Source organism: Leucoraja erinacea, chromosome 35 (genome assembly GCF_028641065.1).
Source record: "Leucoraja erinacea ecotype New England chromosome 35, Leri_hhj_1, whole genome shotgun sequence".
In the NCBI taxonomy this organism is placed as follows: Eukaryota; Metazoa; Chordata; class Chondrichthyes; order Rajiformes; family Rajidae; genus Leucoraja; species Leucoraja erinaceus.
The window spans coordinates 13,076,553-13,101,276 of NC_073411.1; the positions used below are offsets into that span (position 1 = coordinate 13,076,553).

General features: G+C 49.5%; 1 protein-coding gene across 8 annotated transcripts in view; it reads right to left on the reverse strand.

The window, feature by feature from the left end:
• Positions 1-5,700: 5,700 nt before the first annotated feature.
• The window catches only part of dbnlb (drebrin-like b), a 27,751-nt gene continuing 8,727 nt past the window's right edge, over positions 5,701-24,724 (reverse strand). The window contains exons 5-15 of one of the 8 annotated variants that reach the window (XM_055662344.1): positions 23,730-23,876; positions 22,126-22,203; positions 20,329-20,480; positions 18,821-18,875; positions 17,881-17,955; positions 17,061-17,172; positions 14,075-14,167; positions 11,215-11,298; positions 10,144-10,328; positions 9,103-9,217; positions 5,701-6,654 (exon numbers count right to left, since the gene is read on the reverse strand). In XM_055662344.1, coding sequence (XP_055518319.1) covers positions 6,512-6,654; positions 9,103-9,217; positions 10,144-10,328; positions 11,215-11,298; positions 14,075-14,167; positions 17,061-17,172; positions 17,881-17,955; positions 18,821-18,875; positions 20,329-20,480; positions 22,126-22,203; positions 23,730-23,876 — 1,239 coding nt within the window. In that variant the 3' untranslated portion in view covers positions 5,701-6,511. The remainder of the gene's footprint in view (positions 6,655-9,102; positions 9,218-10,143; positions 10,329-11,214; positions 11,299-14,074; positions 14,168-17,060; positions 17,173-17,880; positions 17,956-18,820; positions 18,876-20,328; positions 20,481-22,125; positions 22,204-23,729; positions 23,877-24,724) is intronic. The other 7 variants (XM_055662347.1, XM_055662346.1, XM_055662345.1 and 4 more) reach the window with 7 other exon arrangements.

Here is a 24,724-nt window from a genome sequence, read left to right on the forward strand (position 1 = left end):
GGCAATGCTCGCGGACTTTTGTGCAAAAGACAAACAACAAAACAAATTATAAACACAATCATAACACACCTATTCTTATTCATAATAAATAATGGAAGGAAAAACGTTCTGTAGAGTTAGTCCCTGGTGAGATAGGCGTTTACAGTCCGAATTGCCTCTGGGAAGAAACTCCTTCTCAACCTCTCCGTTCTCACCGCATGGCAACGGAGGCGTTTGCCTGACCGTAGCAGCTGGAACAGTCCGTTGCAGGGGTGGAAGGGGTCTCCCATGATTTTGTTTGCTCTGGAGTTGCACCTCCTGTTGTATAGTTCCTGCAGGGGGGTGAGTGAAGTTCCCATAGTGCATTCGGCCGAACGCCCTACTCTCTGCAGAGCCTTCTTGTCCTTGGCAGAGCAATTCCCAAACCAGATGGTAATGTTCCCGGACAAGATGCTTTCCACCGCCGCTGCGTAGAAGCACTGGAGGATCCTCGGAGACACTCTGAATTTCCTCAATTGCCTGAGGTGGTAAAGGCGCTGCCTTGCCTCCAGGGCTAAACTGGTTTACCTCAGTAAGATCACCTCTCATTCTTCCTAACGCCAAGGGGTCTCAATCCTATCTTGTGGGGGAAGAAACTATGCTCTCACCAGGGCAAGGAGAACCTTCCTCAGACAGAGGGCAAACGGCAGATACGGCCAGGAGGGAAATTAATCTGCCAACAGTCATAAAACACAAAATACATGAAACATGAAAATTAAGTGACGAGTGGAAAGGATTAGGGATGTGCAAAGATTGGGCTGGGGGTGGGTCAGTCTCAGTCTACCCCAGGTCAGAAGGGGAGGGGAGGTTGTACAGTTTGATAGCCACAGGGAAGAAGGACCTCCTGTGGCGTTCTGTGCTGTATCTTGGTGGAACCAGACTGTTGCTGAAGTTGCTCCTCAGGTTGACCAGCGTGCCATGGAGGGGGTGAGCTGTTTTGTCCAGGATGCTCCGCAGTTTGAGGAGCATCCTCCCCTCCAAGACCAACCTCCCGTGAATCCAACTCCAACCGCCCCCAGGATGGAGCCGGCCTTCCTGATGAGTTTGTTGATCCTGTTGGCATCCGCGGCCTTCGCCTGCTGCCCCGGCACACGGCAGCGAAGAAGATGGTACTGGCTACCATCGATTGGTAGAACATCTGCAGCATCTTACTGCACAAGTTGAAAGAGTGGAGCCTTCTCAAAAAATACAGCCAGCTCTGTCCTTTCTTGTAGCGGTGGCGATCGATACAATAATGGTGTTTCAGAAGCTTTTGGATAGCTAGGTGACTATACAGATAATTGGGGAATGGGAAACACATGCAGGAATAGGAGATTGGCTGGCATCATGTTCACCACACACATTGTGGACTGAATGGCCCGTCCCTGTGCTGTACTATATTCTATAAACAGCAGATTCTGGGATCTGGAGCAAAGCATGAGGCGCTGGAAGAACTCAGTTGGTCAGGCAGCATCTGTGGAAGGAATGGATGGACAAAGTTTTGGGACTGGCCCTTTTGCAGTCTATTCCCTCCGCAGATGCTGCCTGACCCACTGAGTTCCTCCAGGGTTATTTTGAGCCTTGCATTTGATATTTAAATAACAGGAAAACTGTTGCTGTTGTTTTTGCCCCAACATCAATTCTCACTACTTGTAAAAATTTCCACCAGCTTTTATTTTGTATCATTTCGTCAAGGTACTTTTTATTATTTTGACGATAATATTTCAGCCGAGAAGCAGTTCCCACTGAAATAAGGTGGCAGGCATCATTCTGAGAACCACACTGGAGGTGGGGAAGTACCAAAGATTTCAGCGATTATTTCCAGAGGCTTTCAGGAAACTGTTCTGTGGTGAATGATGAAAAACGATTCTCATAGTACAGTTGGATACAAATAGGTTCAAATACTAACCCACAACGCATTACATCCACATGCCGTCGACCAAAGAGCAACGCGCAAACAATTCTGGTTAACACAAGATTTCTAACCACACAACATCCACAGCATTTTCAGCAGGTCTGAAACATAGACAATAGGTGCAGGAGTAGGCTATTCGACCCTTCGAGCCTGCACTGCCATTCAATATGATCATGTCTGATCATCCAACTCAGTATCCCATCCCTGCCTTCTCTCCATACCCCCTGATCCCTCTAGCCACACCTAACTCCCTCTTAAATATAGCCAATTAACTGGCCTCAACTACCTTCTGTGGCAGAGAGTTCCAGAGACTCACCACTCTCTGCGTGAAAAATATTTTTCTCATCTCGGTCCTAAAGGATTTCCCCTTTATCCTTAAACTGTGACCCCTTGTCCTGGACTTCCCTAACATCGGGAACAATCTTCCTGCATCTAGCCTGTCCAACCCCCTATATTTTTCCAACCCCCTAAGAAAGGTTTCGACCAGAAATCCCACCTACTCCTTTTCCACAGAGATGTTGCCTGGCCCGCTGAGTTTAGTTTAGTTACTCCAGAATTTTGTGTCTATCGCACGCACAGGTAGAGCCCTTGTGTACATGGACATTATTAGGCTTGTAAGTGCCTTTCCCCGTCAAAGGAATCTACATGCTTGTTACAGTAATGCGTTTCCTCAATTATTTACTGTACTCTCACAAGCTGGAAATAACTTGTCTTTCAAACTGAATTGGGCGTAAATAAATCGAGCTGGAGGATTAGCCCACACACTGCACTCATGACTGAAGCCCTACCAATTCCAGTCAACTCAACGCATGCAGACCTCCTCACTGATGGGAGGGGGAAGTGAAAGTTGCTTGTAACAAACAGAGTACACAAATATTTATCAAATAAGATTAATCTGCCACCGGGCTTTTTGGCAACAGATGTGCTTGTCAAGTCTTTGCAACGGATATCGATTAGCTGGGAAATTCTGTGTCATAGAGGGAGTGCAGAGACGGTTCACCAGACTGATTCCTGGGATGTCAGGACTGTTTTATGAAGAAAGACTGGATAGACTTGGTTTATACTCTGTAGGAGATTGAGAAGGGATCTTATAGAAACTTACAAAATTCTTAAGGGGTTGGACAGGCTAGATGCAGGAAGATTGTTCCCGATGTTGGGGGAGTCCAGGACAAGGGGTCACAGCTTAAGGATAAGGGGGAAATCCTTTAAAACCGAGATGAGAAGAACTTTTTTCACACAGAGAGTGGTGAATCTCTGGAACTCTCTGCCACAGAGGGTAGTTGAGGCCACAGTTCATTGGCTATATTTAAGAGGGAGTTAGATGTGGCCCTTGTGGCCAAGGGGATCAGAGGGTATGGAGAGAAGGCAGGTACGGGATACTGAGTTGGATGATCAGCCATGATCATATTGAATGGCGGTGCAGGCTCGAAGGGCCAAATGGCCTCCTCCTGCACCTAATTTCTATGTTTCGATGTGTCCATATTAGATTACAGCCTCGAGGATATGAAGTGTTGGATGGACCATGACTTCCTCCAACTAAACGAGAGCAAGTCTGAGGTCATCCTACTCGGCCCCTCGGACTCCATCAAAACCATAGCAGGCAGCCTTGGAAGCCTAACCTCCTTACTCAAACCTCACGTCAAAAACCTTGCCGTGATATTTGACTCTGCATTGAAGTTTGACAAACAAGTCAATGCTGTGGTCAAAGCTAGCTTCATCCAGCTTCACACGATAGCTGAAATAAAACCATTCCTCCAATTCGACGACCTTGAAAAGATCATCCACGCAATCATCTCCTCCCGTCTTGATTACTGCAACTCCCTTTACACTGGCATCAGCCAATCATCCCTGTCCCGCCAGAGTTGTTGTCTTGTCCCGCTAAGTTACTCCAGCATTTTATGTATTTTTTGTAAATAAAGACATCTGCAGTTCCTTGTTTCTCCATATAACTTTGTGTCTATCTTTGGTGTAAACCAGCATCTGCAGTTCCTTCCTCAATACCATCATCACTCTGCTGACAGAGACTGGACCTCTGCTGCCCTCTGCTGCTACTTCCAACAATTGCTCCAGCAAGGTTGTTGAGATCAAAGATCCTAGACGATCTTCTAGTATCTTTGTTTGAGAGGTTCCCGGAGTCGTGTGTTTTATTGTCACACTAGACCAAGTGGGACCAGTTGGGTCCCCATTCCCCCAATGCAATATTCCACCAAACTGCGCATACACTGTGATGATTTTAAAGTTTAAAATGACTAAAATGGCAAAATAGATCAACGTGAATGCATCTCACTCTCCCTCTTCAGTCCTCTATTCCCCTCCTCCATTATCCTCTCTCCCCACCCTCCTCTGCTTCCTGTCATCACCCCCTCCCTCCCCTCCACCATTACCTGGCCATCCCTCTTCCTACCCCTATCCTCCATTCCCCTCATCCCCCAGCACTCCCGCCGCCTTCTTCACCCTCCCTCTACTCCTCCCCTCACCTCTCCCTCCCACTCATTTCCCCTACCCTCAGTCACTCCCTCCCTCCCTCCATAACCCCTCCTCCCCCACTTTCCCTGCAGGCCCCAACAAGTCCACAAGTTATGGTAGAATTAGGTCATTTGGCCCATCCAGTCTACTCCACCATTCATAGAAACATAGAAATTAGGTGCAGGAGTAGGCCATTCAGCCCTTCGAGCCTGCACCGCCATTCAATATGATCATGGCTGATCATCCCAACTCAGTATCCCGTACCTGCCTTCTCTCCATACCCTCTGATCCCCTTAGCCACAAGGGCCACATCTAACTCCCTCTTAAATATCGCCAATGAACTGGCCTCAACTACCCTCTGTGGCAGAGAGTTCCAGAGATTCACCACTCTCTGCGTGAAAAAAGTTCTTCTCATCTCGGTTTTAAAGGATTTCCCCTTTATCCTTAAGCTGTGACCCCTTGTCCTGGACTTCCCCAACATCGGGAACAATCTTCCTGCATCTAGCCTGTCCAACCCCTTAAGAATTTTGTAAGTTAGAAAAATTTGATTATGGCTCCTAATCCCATTTTCCTGCCTTCTCCCCACAACCCTTGACACCCGTTCTAATCAAGAATGTCTATCTCTGCCTTAAAAAAATCCACTAACTTGGCCTCCACAGCCCTCTGTTCCACAGATTAATTACCCTCGGACTGCCTCCTTTCTAAAAAAGTGCCCTTTAATTCTGAGGCTATGACCACCACACCACCGTCACCTAGTACACAAACACAGCCACAGAGGCCAAGTGACCAAAAAACAAAGAAATCCTTTTATTAAAAGCGAGCAGCAAAGACATTAGGCAGGCGTTAGGTGGGTGGGTTACTGAGTGAGTGGAGGGAGGGGGCAGAGTGGGGGGGTGGGTGGATGAGTGTGTGTGAGCGAGTGGGTGAGTGCGAGTGAGTGAATGGCGGGAGGAGGCGGGGGGGGAGGGGGGGTGAAGCAGACAGCCCCAGTGCCCGTGGTGCTGGGGACTGTACCCACAGGTAGACAATACTTTCATTTCGGCACATGATTATTTTTTATTCAAAATAAGCCATTGGAGAGAGAAAGAAAACCATGACAGAGCCGTTGATGCGATGTGTGGAAAACCCAGAGAAAGCCCCCCCCCCCCCCCCCCCCCCAGACCCGACCATCGACTCAAATTCAGGGGGCCGCTGTGTCCAGGGGAGCTGACGGAGGCAGCGGCAGTGAGGGTGGGGGGGGGGGGGGGGGGGTGGGTGAGTGCCTGACGACTACTGATACACCCCCCCCCCTTCACCCCCCCCCTCTCCCCTCGCCCCCCCTTCACCCCCCTCTGCTGAACAACTAACAACAGGTGGGGAACATGCCGAATGCTGGAGTAACACAGCAGGTCAGGCAGCATCTCTAGTGTGAAGGGTCCCGACCCCGAACATCACCCATCCGTGGTCTCTAGAGACGCTGCCTGACCCGCTGAGTTACTCCGGCACTCTTGTCTTTTTTCCGTAAACCAGCAATGTCCTCTTGTTGGCGGGTGGGGTGGGCACGGGTTGGGACACAATTGGCGGGAGTGGAGGGGGGGGGGGGGGGGGGGGAGTGTGGCGGGGTTAGGCACGAGACACTGGGGGGGGGTCGGGGGAGAAGTGGCCTGTGGTCCCAGGTGTGTGGGTGGGGCTGGGCTTACCCACCCTGAGCTGGCCGCAGTGCGCTGTGAGGGGCTGGGGGCTGGGGGGGGGGGGGGGGGGGGGGGGGGGGGGGGAAGCAGGCCGGAGATGGACGGACAGCCCCCAGTGTGGTACCACCAGGCAGGGGCTCCGGGATCGGACAACGTCCTGGCCTGATCGCTAGGCAGTGAGGGGGTGGAATGTGTGATGGATGGAATGTTTGGGGGGAAAACACCAAGTGTACTGGAGGGTGAGGGGTGGCTGAAACTTCTCCAGCACCTCTCCCCCCCACCGTGTGACTGAGAGCAGAGACCGTCCCCCCCCCCCCCCAGACAGAGAGCAGACACCACCACCCCTCGCCGTGTCGATCACCGAGACACCGGGAGGGTGAGAGGACGAGAGCACAGTGCAGCGTTGGCGAGTGGTCAGCGTTGGGCCAGAGCGGGCGGGCGGGCAGCAGGTCAGGGCCGGACACTACCCGGTCAGCAGCTCCACGTAGTTGGCTGGGAACATGCCGAAGGTGCCGTCCGCAGCGTAGCCCCGCCACCAGCCTTCATCTATCTGCTCAATGTCCGAGATGATGTCGTCCGGGTCGAAGGGGGTCTCTGTGCTGTCAGCTGGGTCCGCAAGGTAGCACAGCGGGGGGGGGAGAGAGGGTGGCGGGGAGAGAGAGGGTGGAGGGGGGGGGGGGGGGAGGGAGGGGGGGGGGGGGGGGGGGGGGGGGGGGAAAGAAGAGGGGGTGATGGGGAAAGGGAAGAGGGGTAGCGAGGGCAGAGTGGGGATGAGAGAGGGGAATGGCAGGGAAAGGGGGAAGGGGGTGATGGAGGTGACAGAGGAGAGAGGGGTTAAGGGGGAAGGGAGAAAGGAGGCGTGGGTGGAAGGAGAGATGGATTGATGGGGGAGGGGAGAGATGGGTTGAGGGGAGAGGGAGTGAGTGGGGAAGGGAGAAATGGGTTGAGGGAGGAGAGGGGGAGGGAGAGAAGGGGTGAGGGAGACAGGAGGAGGTTGATGAGACGGGGAGAGGGAGGGAGAGAGAGAGAGAGAGAGGTCAGCACACCTAAACCTGTTAAACCAGCATTTCTACCTGTTCATTGTGTTCTGCATCACTGGCCACAACATATTCTGCACACAACTGTCCAGAATTATCCTGGAGTAAAACCATCGGGATAATCTTTTTACTTTCTGCAATCACTGGGTGTTGGGCTTCATGTGTTTGTAACCAGTTGACAGAAGAGTCAACACTAAAACTGCAAAGGTAGACAAAAAAGCTGGAGAAACTCAGCGGGTGCAGCAGCATCTACGGAGCGAAGGAAATAGGCAACGTTTCGAGCCGAAACCCTTCTTCAGACTGAAGGAAATAGGCAACGTTTCGGGCCGAAACCCTTCTTCAGACTGAAGGAAATAGGCAACGTTTCGGGCCGAAACCCTTCTTCAGACTGAAGGAAATAGCCAACGTTTCAGGCCGAAACCCTTCTTCAGACTGAAGGAAATAGGCAACGTTTCGGGCCGAAACCCTTCTTCAGACTGAAGGAAATAGGCAACGTTTCGGGACGAAACCCTTCCGGGTTTCGGCCCGAAACGTTGCCTATTTCCTTCGCTCCATCGATGCTGCTGCACCCGCTGAGTTTCTCCAGCTTTTTTTGTCTACCTTCGATTTTCCAGCATCTGCAGTTCCCTCTTAAACACTAAAACTGCAAAGTTGGTTACGAAAAATTACAGCTGGATCCTATTCAGCTGGGCACGCGGGCTGAGAAATGGTGAATGGAGTTTAATGCAATGTACGTGTGCGGTGATAAGAGTTTTAGTCAAACCAGGGCAGGACCTACACGGTGAATCGGAGAGGCCTGGAGAGAGTTGAAGGGCCGAGGGGTCTAGGAGTGCAGGTGTATAGTTCCTTGAAAGTGGCATCACAGGTAGGTGGTCAAGAAGGCTCTGGGTACATCAGCCTTCATCAATCAGCATATAAGGAAGTTGGGATGCTAAGCTCCACATGTACAAGGTGTTGGGAGAAGCTGCATCTTTCTGTGTGCAGGAAACATGTGATCAAGCAACTGAGTTGGCAGTGGCAGGGGCAGGGCACCTGGGGAAAGCCAGGACTGATCCCCTCAGCTGCCTCTCCACACCAGGGTTATCATAGAGCAAACGTCACAGTGGCTCACAAGTTACAGGAGGAGAATTAGGTCATTCGGCCCCTCGAGTCTACTCCGCCATTCAATCATGGCTGATCTCTGCCTCCAAATCCCAGTTTCCTGCCTTCTCCTTCTCCCTATAACCCTCGACACCCGTTCTAATCAAGAGTTTGTCTTTCTCTGCTTTATAGTTGTGCATTGGCAACTGGGAGCAGAGTTGGGGAAGTAGGAACCTCCGGACAAGGCCAGGATGGATGTGGGGTGCCATGGAAATGGGCAGTGGGCACTCCTCCATCTGCAGGTTCCACCACACAGTGAGCTGCCTTGCCAGTGTTGACCGGTCACTCCGCTGTGTCCACTCATCCAGAGACCCTGCAACTGGTGTTGGATCTCACGGAAGCCCAAGAAAGGTTGGCACCTGGGCAGGTATCAGGTCTGTGTGTTGTGCTTGGGATGCACGATACCAGCCTATGGAGTTTACTCTTACACACACACGGGTCATATAGTCATCAGGAATAGGAGTACAATTAGGCCATTCGGCCCATCAAGTCTACTCCACCATTCAATCATGTCTGATCTACTGTATCTCTCCCTCCTAACCCCATACTTCTGCCTTCTCCCTGTTTTAACTGTTTTTGTTTTTTTTTAATCTTGTTTCTCTGGGTGTCTAAATCTTTAGCTAATTAAGTTATGACATCAGATGGAAGCTGCATTCCAAATCTCGTTGTACCTCTGTGCAATGACAATAAAAGATATATCCACCGACACCTGCATTAATCAAGAATCTATCTCTGCCTTAAACACAGCCACACAGGATCCAATTTCTCCACAGACTCTGCTCGCGAGTCCACCAGGGACCTCGATGTCTCCTGATTATCGGCAGCTGGATTATGTGACCAATGGCCCTGTTGGTGTCAAAGTGGCAAATAGACCTACCAGCTTGATAGTCGTATAGTGCCCTGGCACACAGCCCCTGCACCGGGGTCTCTGTTGTCTCATAAATGTTCTGATCGTCAGGGGCGGCCTGCTCCGTCGTGACCTGAGGGACAGACTGTGAGAAACAAGAACGTGGTCACCTGGGAATGAATTAAACTTTTCTTCAAGTATCGACCCGGCTCCCATCTGCACATTCCCTCCAACCCCATCCCATCAGCAGCTCTGGCAGTGTATTCCAAATCACAAAGCCCCTCAGACAACTCTGCTGCCAATTCCAAATGTCCAGCACTCTCGAGTCACTGGCCCACTGCAAACAGCTTCTCCCCACTTACTCCAGCAACAGCCCTTCACAATCCCAAATACCCACGATGTCGGACATTGGAAGGTGACCAGTTTTCAATCTGCTTAACCCACGAATTTACTTAAGGGCCTGTCCCACTTTCAAGACTTAATTCAAAACCTCTGCCGAGTTTAAAGGACCGAAAAACAAATCAAGATTGTGGTAATCTACAAACTCCTACGACTGTGTTCATGGACCCCTACGAGTCTGTCCATGAATTCCCACGACTGTTTCGATGCCCCCCTTACGAGTAAAAAGTTACAGTTTTTTCATTTTTTGTTTCTCGTGGAGATTTATTATCGGGCTGGAAAAAACGTCCCGATTTACCCGATGCCACGAGTACCTACAGCTAGCATAACGAGCCGCTAGGATATATCTACCACCTCCTACGGACTCGTTACAAACATTCTGCGAGTGTGAATCGAGGGGAAAACTCGGGAGAATTTGTAAATTACCTCGTGAAAGTGGGACAGGCCCTTTACTGGGGAAGCACGATGGGCTAAATGGCCAACATAAGGATGTTGGTGAGACAATAAATATATTTGTTCATAATGTTTAGATTCCACAGCACAACTAGCTTAGTTAAAATAAACATTGGGGGTTGTAAACTAAGTTGAGGGCAATAAAACTGATCAGGGAGCAGTGACTTTTATTGCATACTTGGCGGAAAAAGTGTGATTCTGATTTCTAAACTAACTTACCGCGGGGACTGGCTCCGACTTCTGCTGCTCCTCTGCGTTTCCCTCCGCATCCTGGTAGATGTCCTCGTGCTCCACTGTGTCTGAGTGGTGGAACTGCCAGCTGTAACCTTCTTCACTCTGAGCTTGCTCCGCAGGTACTGGTACTGGTGCTGGTGCTGGTGCTGGTGCTGGTACTGGTACTGGTACTGGTACGGGTACTGGTTGCCGGAACATGAGCAGAGGGAAAATCAGGTCAATAGGCAACAAGGGCAGGAATACATAGAAACATAGAAAATAGGTGCAGGAGGAGGCCATTGCTGGCCTTTGAGCCAGCATCGCCATTCATTGTGATCATGGCTGATCGTCACCTATCAATAACCCGTGCCTGCCTTCTCCCCATATCCCTCGACTCCACTAGCCCCTAGAGCTCTATCTAACTCTCTCTTAAATCCATCCAGTGACTTGGCCTCCACTGCCCTCTGTGGCAGGGAATTCCATACCCAGCCACTCTCCCACCACCCCCAACACCCACTTGAAGACAGATTACGGGAGAGACTCAAGAGGTCAGGCATGTGAGCAAGGGGAAACTGAGAACATTTCAGGTCAAAGGAAGACAAAAAATGCTGGAAGAACTCAGCGGGTGAGGCAGCATCTAAGTAGAGAAGGAATAGGCGACCAGTCTCACTCAGAACACTCTCTCCCCCTCTCCCATCAGATAAGAGGTACAGAAGTGTGAAAACGCACACGTCCAGATTCAGGGGCAGTTTCTTTCCAGCTGTTATCAGGCAACTGAACCATCCACTAAAGAGCAGCCTGACCCACCAACCACCTCATTGGGGACCCACAGATTATCTTGAATCAGACTTTACCTTGCACTAAACATGATACCCTTTCTTCTCAGTCTGTAATCATGTATAGTCTTTCCACTGACTGGATAGCGCGCAACAAAAAAGATTTTCCGTGTACCTCGGTGCATGTGACAATAATAAACCAAATAGAGGTAGATAATGTTCCCTCCCAAATACAGTGCATGTCACGTACAGACACCCGTGCACAGAGCCAGGGGCACGGACACCTCAGCTGCTGACTTACCGTTCCAGACAGTCTGTGGCTCCTCCTTGGGCTCTGCATCTACCCTCTCGGTTTCACTCTGCGCCTCTGCTGAGATCTGCATGTCTAAATACAAGGTTGGCAAACACAGTGATTTCTAATCGTGTGCTGTTCTGATGGGATTTGCCAAAAAAGATCAACGATCAGAGAATTACAAAGGGAAGAGGAGTGTGCATGCGCGCGCGAGTTCATGCCCATGTGCGTGTGCGTGCGCGCGAGCATGCATGTGCGAGCGCGTGTGTGTCCGCGAGCACGTGTGCGTGTGTACATGCACGCACTTGTGTGGAAAGGGTTGAAAAGCGCCCACCTCTGCTTCCAGCACCCACCGAACCAAACTCTATAAATACAATCATTCCAGGCATGCTGTGTTTAAACTGCATCACCATGGTTACATCGCATAAGTTACATTCTCAACCTCAATTATCAAAGTGGAGACAAAGGCCGGAAAAGATTTCAAAAACGTGAATTTATAGTGGACCTTTGACAACCCACTGAGCGCTGCCTCCTTGTCACTTGGATAGCCCTCAGCTGGGGGCCCGTGCACATTCCTGGTCCCTATATACCCTGGTTAGAATCCATGCAGCATTCCACATCACTGTGGCTTCCATACACAGGGGCTCCCTGGGTTACAAACCACCTGGTTTTTAACGGGTAATAGACGCAACAAGCTGGAGGAACTCTGCGGATCAGGCACCATCTCTGAAGAAAAGGAATAGGTGACGTTTCGGGTCGAGACCCTTCTTCAGACTTATGGAAATCCGACTATACCCAAACTCACACTTTATTACCACATTTGCAAAGCAAGTTATGATAATAATGCTACATGGTGTCTATTAACCACTGGATACAGTATATTAGTTTAGTTAGAGGTAGTGTTAGGTAAGTATTGGATGAAAATAAAATGATAGTAAATAAATGGGGTGGCACAGTGACACAGCAGTAGAGTTACTGTCTTATAGCGCCAGAGACCTGGGTTTGATCCTGACTACGGGTGATGTCTGTACGGAGTTTGTACATTCTCCCGTGACCTGCGTGGGATTTCTCTGATATCTTCGTTCCTCCCACATGTCAAAGACATTCAGGTTTGTAGGTTAATAGGCTTGGTGTAAATGTATAAATATATAAATGTAAAAATGTCCCCAGTGTGTGTAGGATGGTGTTAATGTGTGAGGATCGCTGGTCGGTGCCGACTCGGTGGGCCTGTTTCTGCACTGTATCTCTAAACTAAACTAAGTTATAGTACGTAGAGTGATTGATGTAGAAAATGGAAGTTTTCTTGGAGAAATTGGCTACGGACGGTTCCCAGGAATGATACCTGTAAGTAATCCAGTGAGGATCGGTACTGTGGTTAGACCACATTTGCAGCACCATACACAGGTCTAGTCTCTCTACTACAGAATGAATCGTAGGATGGGGAGGGGGAGTTGTGGAAGAGGGACAGAGGGGAAGGGGGTGAGAGGGGAGGGGGGGGAGAGAGAGAGGGGTGGGGAGGGGGGAGAGAGAGGGGGGGGGGGGGAGGGGAGAGAAGTGGAAGAGGGGAGAGGGGAGGGAGGGGGAGGGGGAGAGTGGTGGTGGAGTAAGTGGGAGAGGGGTAGGGGGGATGAGGGGGGGGGGAGGGTGGGGAAGGAGACAGAGGGGGGGGGGGGGGAGGAGGGAGGGGGGGGGAGGAGGGGGGGAGGGAAGGGGGGAAGGGAGTAAAGAGGGAGAGGTTGGGGGGGGAGAGATGGGGAGAGCAGGGGATAGGGAGGGGGTGGGTGGGGAGAGGGGAGAGAAGGGAGGAGGGAGAGATGGAGAGAGGGGAGGAGCGCGAGGGAGTTGGGAGGGGGAGGAGAGAGGGGAGGGGAGGAGAGAGGTGAGGGGGAGGGGGGGAGGGAGGGAGGGGGGGAGAGACGGGGGGGGGGGGGGAGAGAGATGTGGGGGGGGGGATGAGATGTGGGGGGGTACCACCTCCAGTTTAAATTCCATTTGGAATATTTTGGAGGACCAAGAAACCAAGAACCAAGTAAGGCACCGGGAAGATGCTGAAAGGGATTGTGGAATTCAGAGGTTGTACGAAGGCGGGGGTGCTCTGGTTACCACCTTGGTTGGCTCACAGTAATGCAATTCCATTTGTTTGGAAGCCCAGAATTACCGGTAATATAAATCTAATCAGGGATTCAGGAGAAAAGTCGACCCAGAGAGGTATGGACTCTCTGCATTTACTCCATGAATTAATAAGCATAAAGCAGATTACATTGAAGGCGAAGCTTGCTAAGCACGGTAGATGTGGCGATAGGGTGAGATGAAGGAGGGCGAGGAGGCGTGTGGACAGTTTCAACTCTGAGGGAAGGAACTGCAGATGCCGGTTTAAACCGAAGACAGAGACTAAAAGCTGGAGTATCTCAGCGGAACAGGCAGCATCTTTGGAGAGAAGGAATGGGTAACGTTTCGGGTCGAGACCCTTCTTCAGGCAGATGTCCGAATGACTCTTCTCCAGTCCGAAGGAGGGTCTCGACATTCCTTCTCTGCAGTGATGCTGCCTGTCCCGCTGAGTTACACCAGCACAGTTTAAACTCTGGTGGATACTTCTAAGCAAATGTCTGCTGCAGAGCAGAGTGATCTGGTTTGTGTGATTTAGCCTGAGGCTGAGACACAAGTGAGGTCCCACAAGGTCCAGCATTTGCAGCAGCCAATGTGTCGAAAGGCAAGTGACAGTAATACACAACCGTCGCTCTCTGATTACACACATCACATGAGAGAGCTCGCGGGTTTAGTAACTAACGTCATGCATCTCATCCCTAACCCTTTGTTGATTGTTTCGCCACCACAGGCCCAGTGAAAACGGAGAAGAGGCGATGCCAACCTGGGGACTGTGGATGGGCTGATGAGCGGACAGGCGAGGGAGGGGATTCTAGCTGCTGGCTCCGGGACTGCAGGAAAGGGCTCTTCAACTTGCCTGGCAGAAAAAAGCAGATAAGACACAAAAGCACGGACACAACAGTGAGCTGCGCTGTCACAGCAGCGTACAAGGCAACACAGCAGGAGACTCCAAGCCAGTGGCCGCACGTTGCAGGCCTGCACTGTGAAGGACAAAGTTACAATCTGCACCAATCACCCTCTAGTGTTCAAAATTACACACCAAATAAAAGTCCACAATATTTGATAAGTCTGATTTTTAAGAATAAGGAGTAAGCCATTTAGAACGGAGACGAGGAAACACTTTTTCTCACAGAGAGTGGGGAGTCTGTGGAATTCTCTGCCTCAGAGGGCGGTGGAGGCGGGTTCTCTGGATGCTTTCAAGAAAGAGCTAGATAGGGCTCTTAAAAATAGCGGAGTAAGGGTATATGGGGAGAAGGCAGGAACGGGGTACTGATTGTGGATGATCAGCCGTGATCACATTGAATGGTGGTGCCAGCTCGAAGGGCCAAATGGCCTACTCCTGCACCTATTGTCTATTATCTATTGATGCAAGCTGACCAGATGCAGCAACACTGAGCTTATTACTTTGTTAATAGGCCCAATATTTACTGCTCATCTTCAACGACAGCTGGTTCTGGTGGTGATCCACCTTGAACCACGATGATCTTTGATAGGAAGGGACTCTCACACTGCAGTTATGCAAGTCCAAGGTCCAGACCGAGCGGGCAGTGGAGGAACGGCGATATATTTCGAGGAGTATTGCTTATAGATGGCAGTGGTCGCATGCATCAGCTGTCCTTACCGCATGGCAACCAGGTAATGGAGAGGCATAGAGTGACACAGCGTGGAAACAGGCCCTTCGGCCCAACATGCCCATCCCAGCTACACTAGTCCCACCTGCCAGCATTTGGTCCATATCCTTCCAAACCTTTCCTATCCATGTACCCGTCTAACTGCTTCTTAAATGTTGGGATAGTCCCAGCCTCAACTACCTCCTCCGGCAGCTTATTCCATACACCCACTACCCTTTGTGTGGGAACGGTTACCCCACAGATTCCTATTAAAACTTTTCCCAAGAGGGAGAGGGGAGCAATGAGCATCAGGACAGTGGATTGGAAGGGCAGTGCCAGCTTGGGTGCCAGTGTTTCACCCTGAAGGGCTACTTGTGCTTTCAACCCAGCCCTTGCTCAGGGAAGCTCAAGCACCAAAGCACAGGGTGACAGAGAGCAGCAAGAAATGTCAGTGCAAGCACAAGGAGAGTCTAGAGCTAGAGGTCATCTCACCAGAATTAAAGGGCGTTCTTTTAGGAAGGAGATGAGGAGAAATGTATTTAATCATAGGGTGGTGAATCTGAGGAATTCTTTGCCACAGAAGGCTGGAGAGGCCAAAACAATGGATATTTCTACGGCAGTGATAGATAGACAATAGACGCAGGAGTAGGCCATTTGGCCCTACAAACCAGCACCGTCATTCAATGTGATTATGGCTGATCATCCCCAATCAGTACCCCCTCCCTGCCTAGATTTTTGATTAGTACAGGTGTCAGGGGTTATGGGGAGAAGGCAGGAAAGTGGGGTTCAGAGGGAGAGATAGATCAGCCATGATTGAATGGCGGAGAAGACTTGATGGGCCGAATGGCCTAATTCTACTGCTATTTCTTTTGACCTTAATAGGACAAACGAGGAAAGATTGCGTTGATAACCAGTAAATCCGAGGTAAATGAGGCACTTGGACATTGCACTAACTAACCAGATAACAAGCCAAGTTGCAACCACATCCTGCCTAGTGTCTCATTTGCACGGTGAAATTAGCAAAGCTACAACGGAGTAATTTAATTTTTTTCCCTCCAGTGTAGATAAGACTCTGTACTTATGATACGCAGTCATGAAGAACAACCGTGCACACTAAGAGATTCCAGCTGCCATTTGCAAGCAGCTCAGTGCAAAGTGCGTTAATGTAACAGTGCATGACTTGCAAACCTCAGTGTTCTCTGTGCAACAGGACAGGACATCCTCGGCAGCTGTGGCTTTAGAGAGCATGAAGCGGGGCAGAAACCTTTCTAGGTACGCTGACGCCCGACTCGATAAGTTTCCAGATCAGTGCTCAAAATATCGAAGACGTCTTAAGCTGCTTGTCCACTGCAAGATGCACTAGGATTTGAGTGTCGCTCCAAACAAGAAGGGGTTTGTTTAGGTGGGGATAAGGTACAAAGGTGGTTAACGTGACTATAAGGGAAATATCCTTTTAAATATCCACTGACTTGGCTCCACACCATTCTATAGCAAAGAATTCCACAGATTCACCACCCTCTTACTAAAGAAATTCCTAAAGGAACGTGCTTTAATTCTGAGGCTGTGACCTCTAGTCCTAGACTCTCCCACTAGTGGAAACATCCTCTCCACATCCACTCCATCCAAGTCTTTCACTATTCGGTACGTTTCAATGAGGTCCCCACTCATTCTTCTAAACTCCAGCGAGTAAAGGCCCAGTCTGTCAAACGCTCATCACATGTTATTTAACCCATTCATTCCTGTTCCCTCTCCATTACCAGGCCATGTGCTCACACTAATTCACAAGAGATCTTGACCCGCGCACGCTCCTGGAACAGGAGGGCAGTGGATCTGCTCACTTGTAGCTAAACACTGTGACAGCAAAAGTTGCTGGACTGTTGCAACTGCGCAGCTCAGCACTCTGGCCATTCCGTCATCATTAACTTTGCAGCTTTAGCCAACTCTATACAGCAGGTTTGAACGTTATTCTGGGTCGTGAGGGTTCAGGATTGTACAATGTCACATATGTCAGGAGCTGTAACCAGTTCGACCACACTCTGCGCTGTTCACTGCACTACGGGCTTATCCCTTCTGCCTATGAAACATGTTGCGTGCATTCAGGCGGTTGGGGGGGGGGGGAAATCTGGTCTACTCCATTACCTGGCTGTGTGCTCGCATTGAACAAAGACGGGTCTGCCAACTTGCCACGTTCACGGTCCTTGAACAGCTCCTTGGGGTTCATTGATCTCTGGGCGATGATGGAAGCTGCCTCCTGCAGAGAGAGCAGTAGTAAGTGGAGAACGCAGAGCAACGCAGACGTCAGCTAGCAGGCGTGTGCGAGTGTGCGCCCGTGTGTGTGCGCATGTATGTGTGCGTGCGTGCGCGCGCATTTGGGCATGTGTGTGGGCGCGCCTGTGTGCGTGGGTGCCATGTGTATGACCCAGCCTGCCTCCCCACCCTGGCAAGTACTTGCCCATTTAAACAAAAATACTATCTATGTTCTCCTACGTTCCAAGTTGTAAGTATTCTCCTATGGGGCTCTGGCATACATTTACAGTCAGTCGTAACAACTGAAGATAGACGCAAAATGCTGGAGTAACTCAGAGGGACGTGCAGCATCTCTGGATAGAAGGAATGGGTGATGTTTTGGGTCGAGACCCCTCTTCAGACTGAGTGTCAGGGGAGAGGGAGACACAGAGATAAGGAAGAGTAAGGTGTGAAAACGAGACCAATAGAGATGGGGTTCAAGGAGAATGTAGGATAGATCATTGTTAGCTGGGAGAAGTTGACAACGAAGCAAATAGAGATAAAATTTTAATCTAGGGGACAGTCAGACTGGTCGGGGAACTAGGAAGGGGGAGGGATGGAGAGGGAGGGAAAGAAATGGCAGTTGCTCCCTGTGTATTAAGTACCCCCACATCCTCTTTGAATGAAGGACAGGACTGTAGCCCATGCAGATACATGCTAATGGTCAGCATACCGATGCCTTCTCAATAGACTGGCTTCTCTTGAACCCCTTGCGCATCTCTGCTTGATATTCCTGCTCTTGTTCATTCTGCAAAACAACCCATTCACAACCCAGTTAGCGGCAGCGCAATATTCGGGACTCCATGAAGAAAACTACCGACAAGCTGCCAGAGGAGGTAGTTAAGGCTGGGACAATCCCAACGTTTAAAAAACAGTTCGACAGGAACATGGATAATAATAATAATAATAATACATTTTATTTATGGGCGCCTTTCAAGAGTCTCAAAGACACCTTACAAAAATTTAGCAGGTAGAGGAAAAACATGTAAGGGGAATGAAATAAATAGTAGAGACATGACTAGTACACAAAGTAAAGACAGAATTCAATACACAACACAATATGAGGCAATTAATGCACAGATGAAAAGGGAGGGGGATGTGGGGCTAAGGATAGGTAGAGGTGAAGAGATGGGTCTTGAGGTGGGACTGGAAGATGGTGAGGGACACGGAATTGCAGATCAGTTGGGGGAGGGAGTTCCAGAGCCTGGGAGCTGCCCTGGAGAAGGCTCTGTCCCCAAAACTGCGGAGGTGTGGATGGAGAGGAGACCGGCTGATGTGGATCTGAGGGACCGTGAGGGTTGGTAGGGGGAGAGGAGGTCAGTGAGATATGGGGGGGCCAGATGGTGGAGGGCTTTGTAGGTGAGGACCAGGATTTTGTAGATGATCCGGTGGGAGATGGGAAGCCAGTGAAGTTGTTTGAGGACTGGAGTGATGTGATGCCAGGATTTGGTGGGTGATGAGTCGGGCGGAAATTTGAATGCAAAACAAAGCTTATATTTTGTACCCTAGCAATGTACTACATGGACTTGCTGTTTCAAGTCAGTCTGACGGTCAGCACTCATGAGCTACAGAGAGGGGCATCAACGTTTACAGTTACACAGATGAGTTCTCACCCAACGCTGTTTCTCATTCTCCCTGCTTACAGAGTCTTGTTTCTTCTGGAACTGCCTACGACAGATGGATAAAAATGGAGTGAATTTAAAGAAAACCTGCCGGTCAACGAGTTTCGAAAATGTAGTCTGTTGCGGGCAGACTCTTTTTATGAATCATTACTGAGGTGTTCCATAATCCATATTAAATCCAACAACACCCAATGCAAGCAAGTTGTACCCAGACCCATGAAGCTGCTCAGACATGGTTAACATTACATAGAAACATGGAAAATAGGTGCAGGAGGCCATTTATTGGTATTTTGTTGGTTCACATGCTTGATTAATGGTGTTTTATCATGAACGTTTTATTATTATTAATGTTTAATGTTTTCTGAGTCATTCGTAACTGTCACTGCAAGTCATGTTGTTACTTGCGGGCGGAGCACCAAAGTAAATTCCTTGTATGTGAATACTTGGCCAATAAACTTACTTACTTGCTTATTTGGCCCTTCGAGCCAGCACCGCCATTCATTGTGATCATGGCTGATCATCCACAATGAGTAACCCGTGCCTACCTTCTCCCCATATCGCTTGTTTCCACTAGCCCCTAGAGCTCTATCTAACTCTCTTTTAAATTCATCCAGTGAATTGGCCTCCACTGCCTCCTGTGGCAGAGAATTCCACAAATTCACAACTCTCTGGGAGAAAAAGTTTTTTTCCATTGTCAGTTTTAAATGGCCTCCCCTTTATTATTAGACAGTGGCTCCTGGTTCGGGACTCCCCCAACATTGGGAACATTTTTCCTGCATTACGGCAGGAAAGCCACGGTAAGTACAATTATTGTAATATTTGCAACTCGTTAAAACACCAACAGCACAACACTGAGACACTAAGCAGGAGTATCAACTTGAAGCAGCGGCCCAAAGTTTATGTTGCATGAAACTACAATCAGGTCATCTAACTTGAGGGAGTTCAAACCAATTCCACATAATGTAGGAAGGAACTGTAGATGCTGTTTACACTGTAGACACAAAATGCTGGAGTAGTTTAGCGGGACAGGTTGGAAAGGTACATGGTTAGGAAAGATTTGGTGGAACATGGCCAAGTGCAGGCAAGATTGAGTAGCTAGATTAAGCAGGGTGGCGCAGCAGTTGAGTTGCTGCCTTACAGCGCTTGCAGGGCCAGAGACCTGGGTTCGATCCCAACTACGGGTGCTGTCTGTACGGAGTTTATACGTTCTCCCCGTGACCACGGGGGTTTTCTCCAAGATCTTCGGGTTTCATCCCACACTCCAAAGACATACAGGTTTGTCGGTTAATTGGCTTGGTATAAATGTAAATTGCCCCTAGTGTGTGTAGGATAGTGTTAATGTGCGGGTATCGCTGGTCCTTGCAGACATGTTGGGGCGAAGGGCCTGTTTCCGCACTGTATCTCTTCACTAAATAACATATCCTGCAGTCCCTGACCCGGTCTGTACTCAAACACAGCACCATTCGGAGAAAGAACGGACACAGAGAAACAACACTCACTTCTGCTGGTCAATCTGACTTGACTTATCTCTATAATGCTGCTCCCTCGAGTCAGATTCTTGCCGCTCTCTCGCCTTCCGCTCCTGCTCCAAGCCTTCATGTTCTTGTGCCCGCCTCTTCTTGTCTTCTTCCCTTCGCTTTGCCTCATCTTTCTGATGGGAAAGGGACTCACCGTCAGTGTGGGAATGTGGCGTGGAAATTCAGAAACACGCCCCCCCAAGTTTCGACGATAATCCTGCAGGACCCAACACTGTGGGGCCAGGAAGCAGCAGTCGCTAGCTCACGGCATGTGGGGAGAGACTGCGGAGAACTGGGGATACAGCAACACACAAGGAATGTGGGGGGAGAATACGGGAATGATCCCAGGAATGAGTGGGTTACCACATAATGAGCACATGACGGCACTGGGCCTGTACTCGTTGGAGTTCACAAGGATGAGGGGGGGACCTCGTTGAAACTTACCGAATAGTGAAAGGCCTGGATAGAGTGGATGTGGGGAGGATGTTTCCAATAATGGGTGAGTCTAGGACCAAGTTCATAGCCTCAGAATTAAAGGACGTTCCTTTAGGAAGGAGGTGAGCAGATTATTTAATCAGAGGGCAGTGAATCTGTGGAATTCTTTGCCACAGAAGGCTGTGGAGGTCGTCAATGGATATATTTAAGGCAGAGATAGATAGATTATTGATTAGTACAGGTATCAGGGGTTATGGGGAGAAGGCAGGAGAATGGGGTTAGGAGGGAGAGATAGATCAGCCATAATTGAATGGTGGAGTAGGCTTGATGGGCCAAATGGCCTAAATCTGCTCCGATCACCTTTGGACATGAGATTGGGCAGGACTGGTGATACAGCAGCACACAAGGAATGTGGGGGGGGGAGTCATGGATTGATGATATGGCACTCCACAAGGAGAGAGTCCGAGCTAGTCTAGGGGGTAGAGAGTTGGGATCTTCTCCCCACATAGCACACACTATGTACGGGCGTCAGGGGTTACGGGGAGAATGAATGAATACTTTGTCACATGCGACAAGTCACTGTGAAATTCTTTCTTTGCAAACCCATGGTATACAAATAGTGGGCCATAAAGGGCGCTGACAAAGCTCTGAGCTGAGCAGAAGGCAGGGGAATGGGGTTGGGAGGTAGTGAATGATCAGCCATGACTTAAGGGCGGAGTAGACTTGATGGGCCGAATGGCCTAATTCTGCTCCTATTACCTACGACTGTACACCTGCTCCTGGGCAGACAGCGCAGGTGGCTCAACACCGCTGTCTCAGATCATGGGCAACGTTGATCAATGTTTTAGTGCTTGTCAGCATTTCTAGCGAGGCTGTCATTTACTGCTCATTCCTCCGTGCTGAGCCAATCATTACTTCAGCGTTGCTGTGATTTTGTGCTCGCTGACTCACTTGCAAAGGGTAGGTCTGGGCTGAAACAGGCTAAGACCAAGTAGGTACTTTCCTTGAAACACATCCAGAGTCAACTCTGGGATCCTATAACCAAAGGAATGTTTTGCAGTCAGCTTTATCTCCATGGGGTCTCACCGTGGACACTCGATTCTCAAATTGGCGCAGTGGGACTTCAATTGGCAACCTCTGGGTTTAGTCATTTGGACAGGTGGATGGCTGATGTAAGCTACAATCGCTGATCACAACTCAACAGGCTGAATGTATCCTTCAAAAGTATTCCACTGCCGTAACAGTCACTGTATGTCATGTTGTTACTTGTGGGCGGAGCACCAAGGCAAATTCCTTGTATTTGAATACTTGGCCAATAAACTTACTTACTCACTAAAGCCTCACCTCCGTTTGTGCCCAGAAACCCTCCTTGTTCACGTTTCGGATTTCTGTCATTGCGTTTGTCTTCTTATAAACTGACCCCTGAGTGGAGAGAGAAGGAAATTAGTGCTGCCTGAAGATTGTGGCATTCGAATGACAGCAAGATGAGTAGCACGTGTCCTGGGTTGGGAAGGGATAGAGTTTGGCCGTGAAACTCGATCTGTCAGAGCAGAGTAGAGAAGGTGCAACGATGCTCTGTGGTCACACTGCATGGGCACGTTGCCTCACAACAGACACCCAGAATGCACGCAGCTTTCCGTTGCTACTGGTAACATTGCCTGAGGAAGTACGCTGCATATGGGACAGGTTCCCCATTGTAAGGCCCACTCGTGCTATACAATACTCACCAGCCATGAAGGTGGGTCAAGCAGCTGACCATGCAGCTTCTCCACCCATTCATATACACGCTGAGGACCACCTACAGAAAGTGACGTACTTTCGTTTTTTTTTCTTAGACACACAGCATGGAAACAGACCCTTTGGCCCACCGAGTCTGCGCAGCAATTGTCTGGGCCAGTGTGCCGTCTTGGTCTCTGCTCAGAACCAACAAAACACTTAAACCCCTGTCCCACGGTACAAGTTCATTCCAAGAGTTCTCCTGAGTTTGCCCCGATTCGAACTCGGAGATTTACGGTAATGGCCGCTCGTCGGTACTCAGGGCTCTCGTGGACATTTTTCATCATGTTGAAAAATCTTCACGAGTTTTCCCGTGCTTACCTGCCGTTAGCGAGTCTTCCCGAATACCTGCCGTTAGCGAGTCTTCCCGAGTACCTGCCGTTAGGGCTATGAGACGACCTCGAGCTCCGACGTACCCGCTACTTTCATTCTCCGTGCTTACCACGAGTTTGATTTTTTTTTAAACTCGGGAGAGCTCTTGGAATGAACTCGCACCGTGGGACAAGGCAATTAGGATTGAAAATCCCCTGCCGTCCCATCACTACACTGACACAATCCCAAACCACATGATCACCATTCACATAATCCCACCATGTTATTTAGTTTAGAATATAAGTGGCGGCCCAGGCTTAAAGCCAAGGTAGAGAAGAAGCGCTAACTCCATTGCTCCGGGCTGGTGTCCCGTAGTCCAAGGTCACCCTGGACATCTCCAACCGCCCCTGGACAGAGTTGGGACACTCGGGAGGGGATGGGGACGGTCCAGTAGCAATTCAACAGCGCTCGCAGCACTGGAGACCTGGGTTCGATCCTGACTACGGATAAAACGCTGGTCTGTATCCATGCAGCAGCACAGCTGCCGAGAATGTTTATCACGAGTGACCTTTGACAAATCCCATGACTCCTTGCGTTTTTCGGAATACCAAACTTGCTTATTGTCATATGCACCAGGAACGGACCAGTGAAATTCTTACTTGCTGCAGGTCCATTAATGCAACAACAAATATATAATAATCAATAATTCAATATTATCAGTAATACTCAGTAACCAGATGATAATAGTGCAAAGCAAAGCACGTAATGCAACCAGAACAAAGTCCACAGCAGATCGATGCTGAGGTTGGGCTGTAGGTAGGGTTGTGTAGAGTGCTTCAAGAGGCTGATGGGTGACTCACCACAGGACCCTGCGGGGTGGTATCTTGGTAGCGGGAGCTCTCCTTGTGGAAGTTGTAGTTGGCACCGGAGGCTTTGGCAACCTTCCCCATGATCTCGTCTAGCTCCACATCCTCATCAGCTCGGGCATTGATGGTAACGTGAGCTCCCTGGTCAGCGGGCAACATTCAACAGGAAAAGCATGGTCAAAGAGGGCGGTGTGAGCGAACATCGGAAAGAAAAGGCGATGGTGACTAATGTCATTAACCTTATCCGAATAGAGCACCAGGGATAAATGAAATGAAAATGAAATGAAAATGAAATGAAATGAAATTGAAATCCGAATTTAGTCATTGCAGTGTACAGTACAGAGACAACGAAATGCATTTTTAATCTCCCTTGAAAGGGAGACAAGGGCGTCGCAGTGTTGCCGCCGTAATACATTCCATTACAGGCAAAGGTGGGGTGAAGTGTCTTGCCCAAGGACACAACGATATGCATCCAACAAAGGAAACTCTTAGCCCATCTGGATCTATCTAACCAAAAATTATCAGCTGTACAATAATACGAGGGAAATTAATGGAAAAAATTATTGGGAACCAATGTTGTAGGTTAATTGGCTTCTGTAAATTGTCCCTAGTGGGTAGGACAGAATCTACATTCACTTGGAAAGGCTGAGACTGATTCGAAGTCAACACAAAGCTAGACACAACATGCTGGAGTAACTCAGCAGGTTAGGCAGCATCTCTGGGGAGAAGGAACGGGTGACGTTTCGGGGTGGGACCCTTCTTCAGATAGCTATGAAGAGAGAAGGAGAACGTACAAACTCTGTACAGAAAGCACCTGTCATCTCTGGCAGATTTAGACAGGAACCTGGATAGGTTCCTCTCTAAAGGGAGGTTTCGAGGTATATAGGGACCAAATGAAGACAGGTGAGAATAGTAAATATGGGGCATGTTGGTCAGTGTGAGCAAGTTGGGCCGAAGGGCCAGTTTCCACGCTGAATAATCTATGCTTT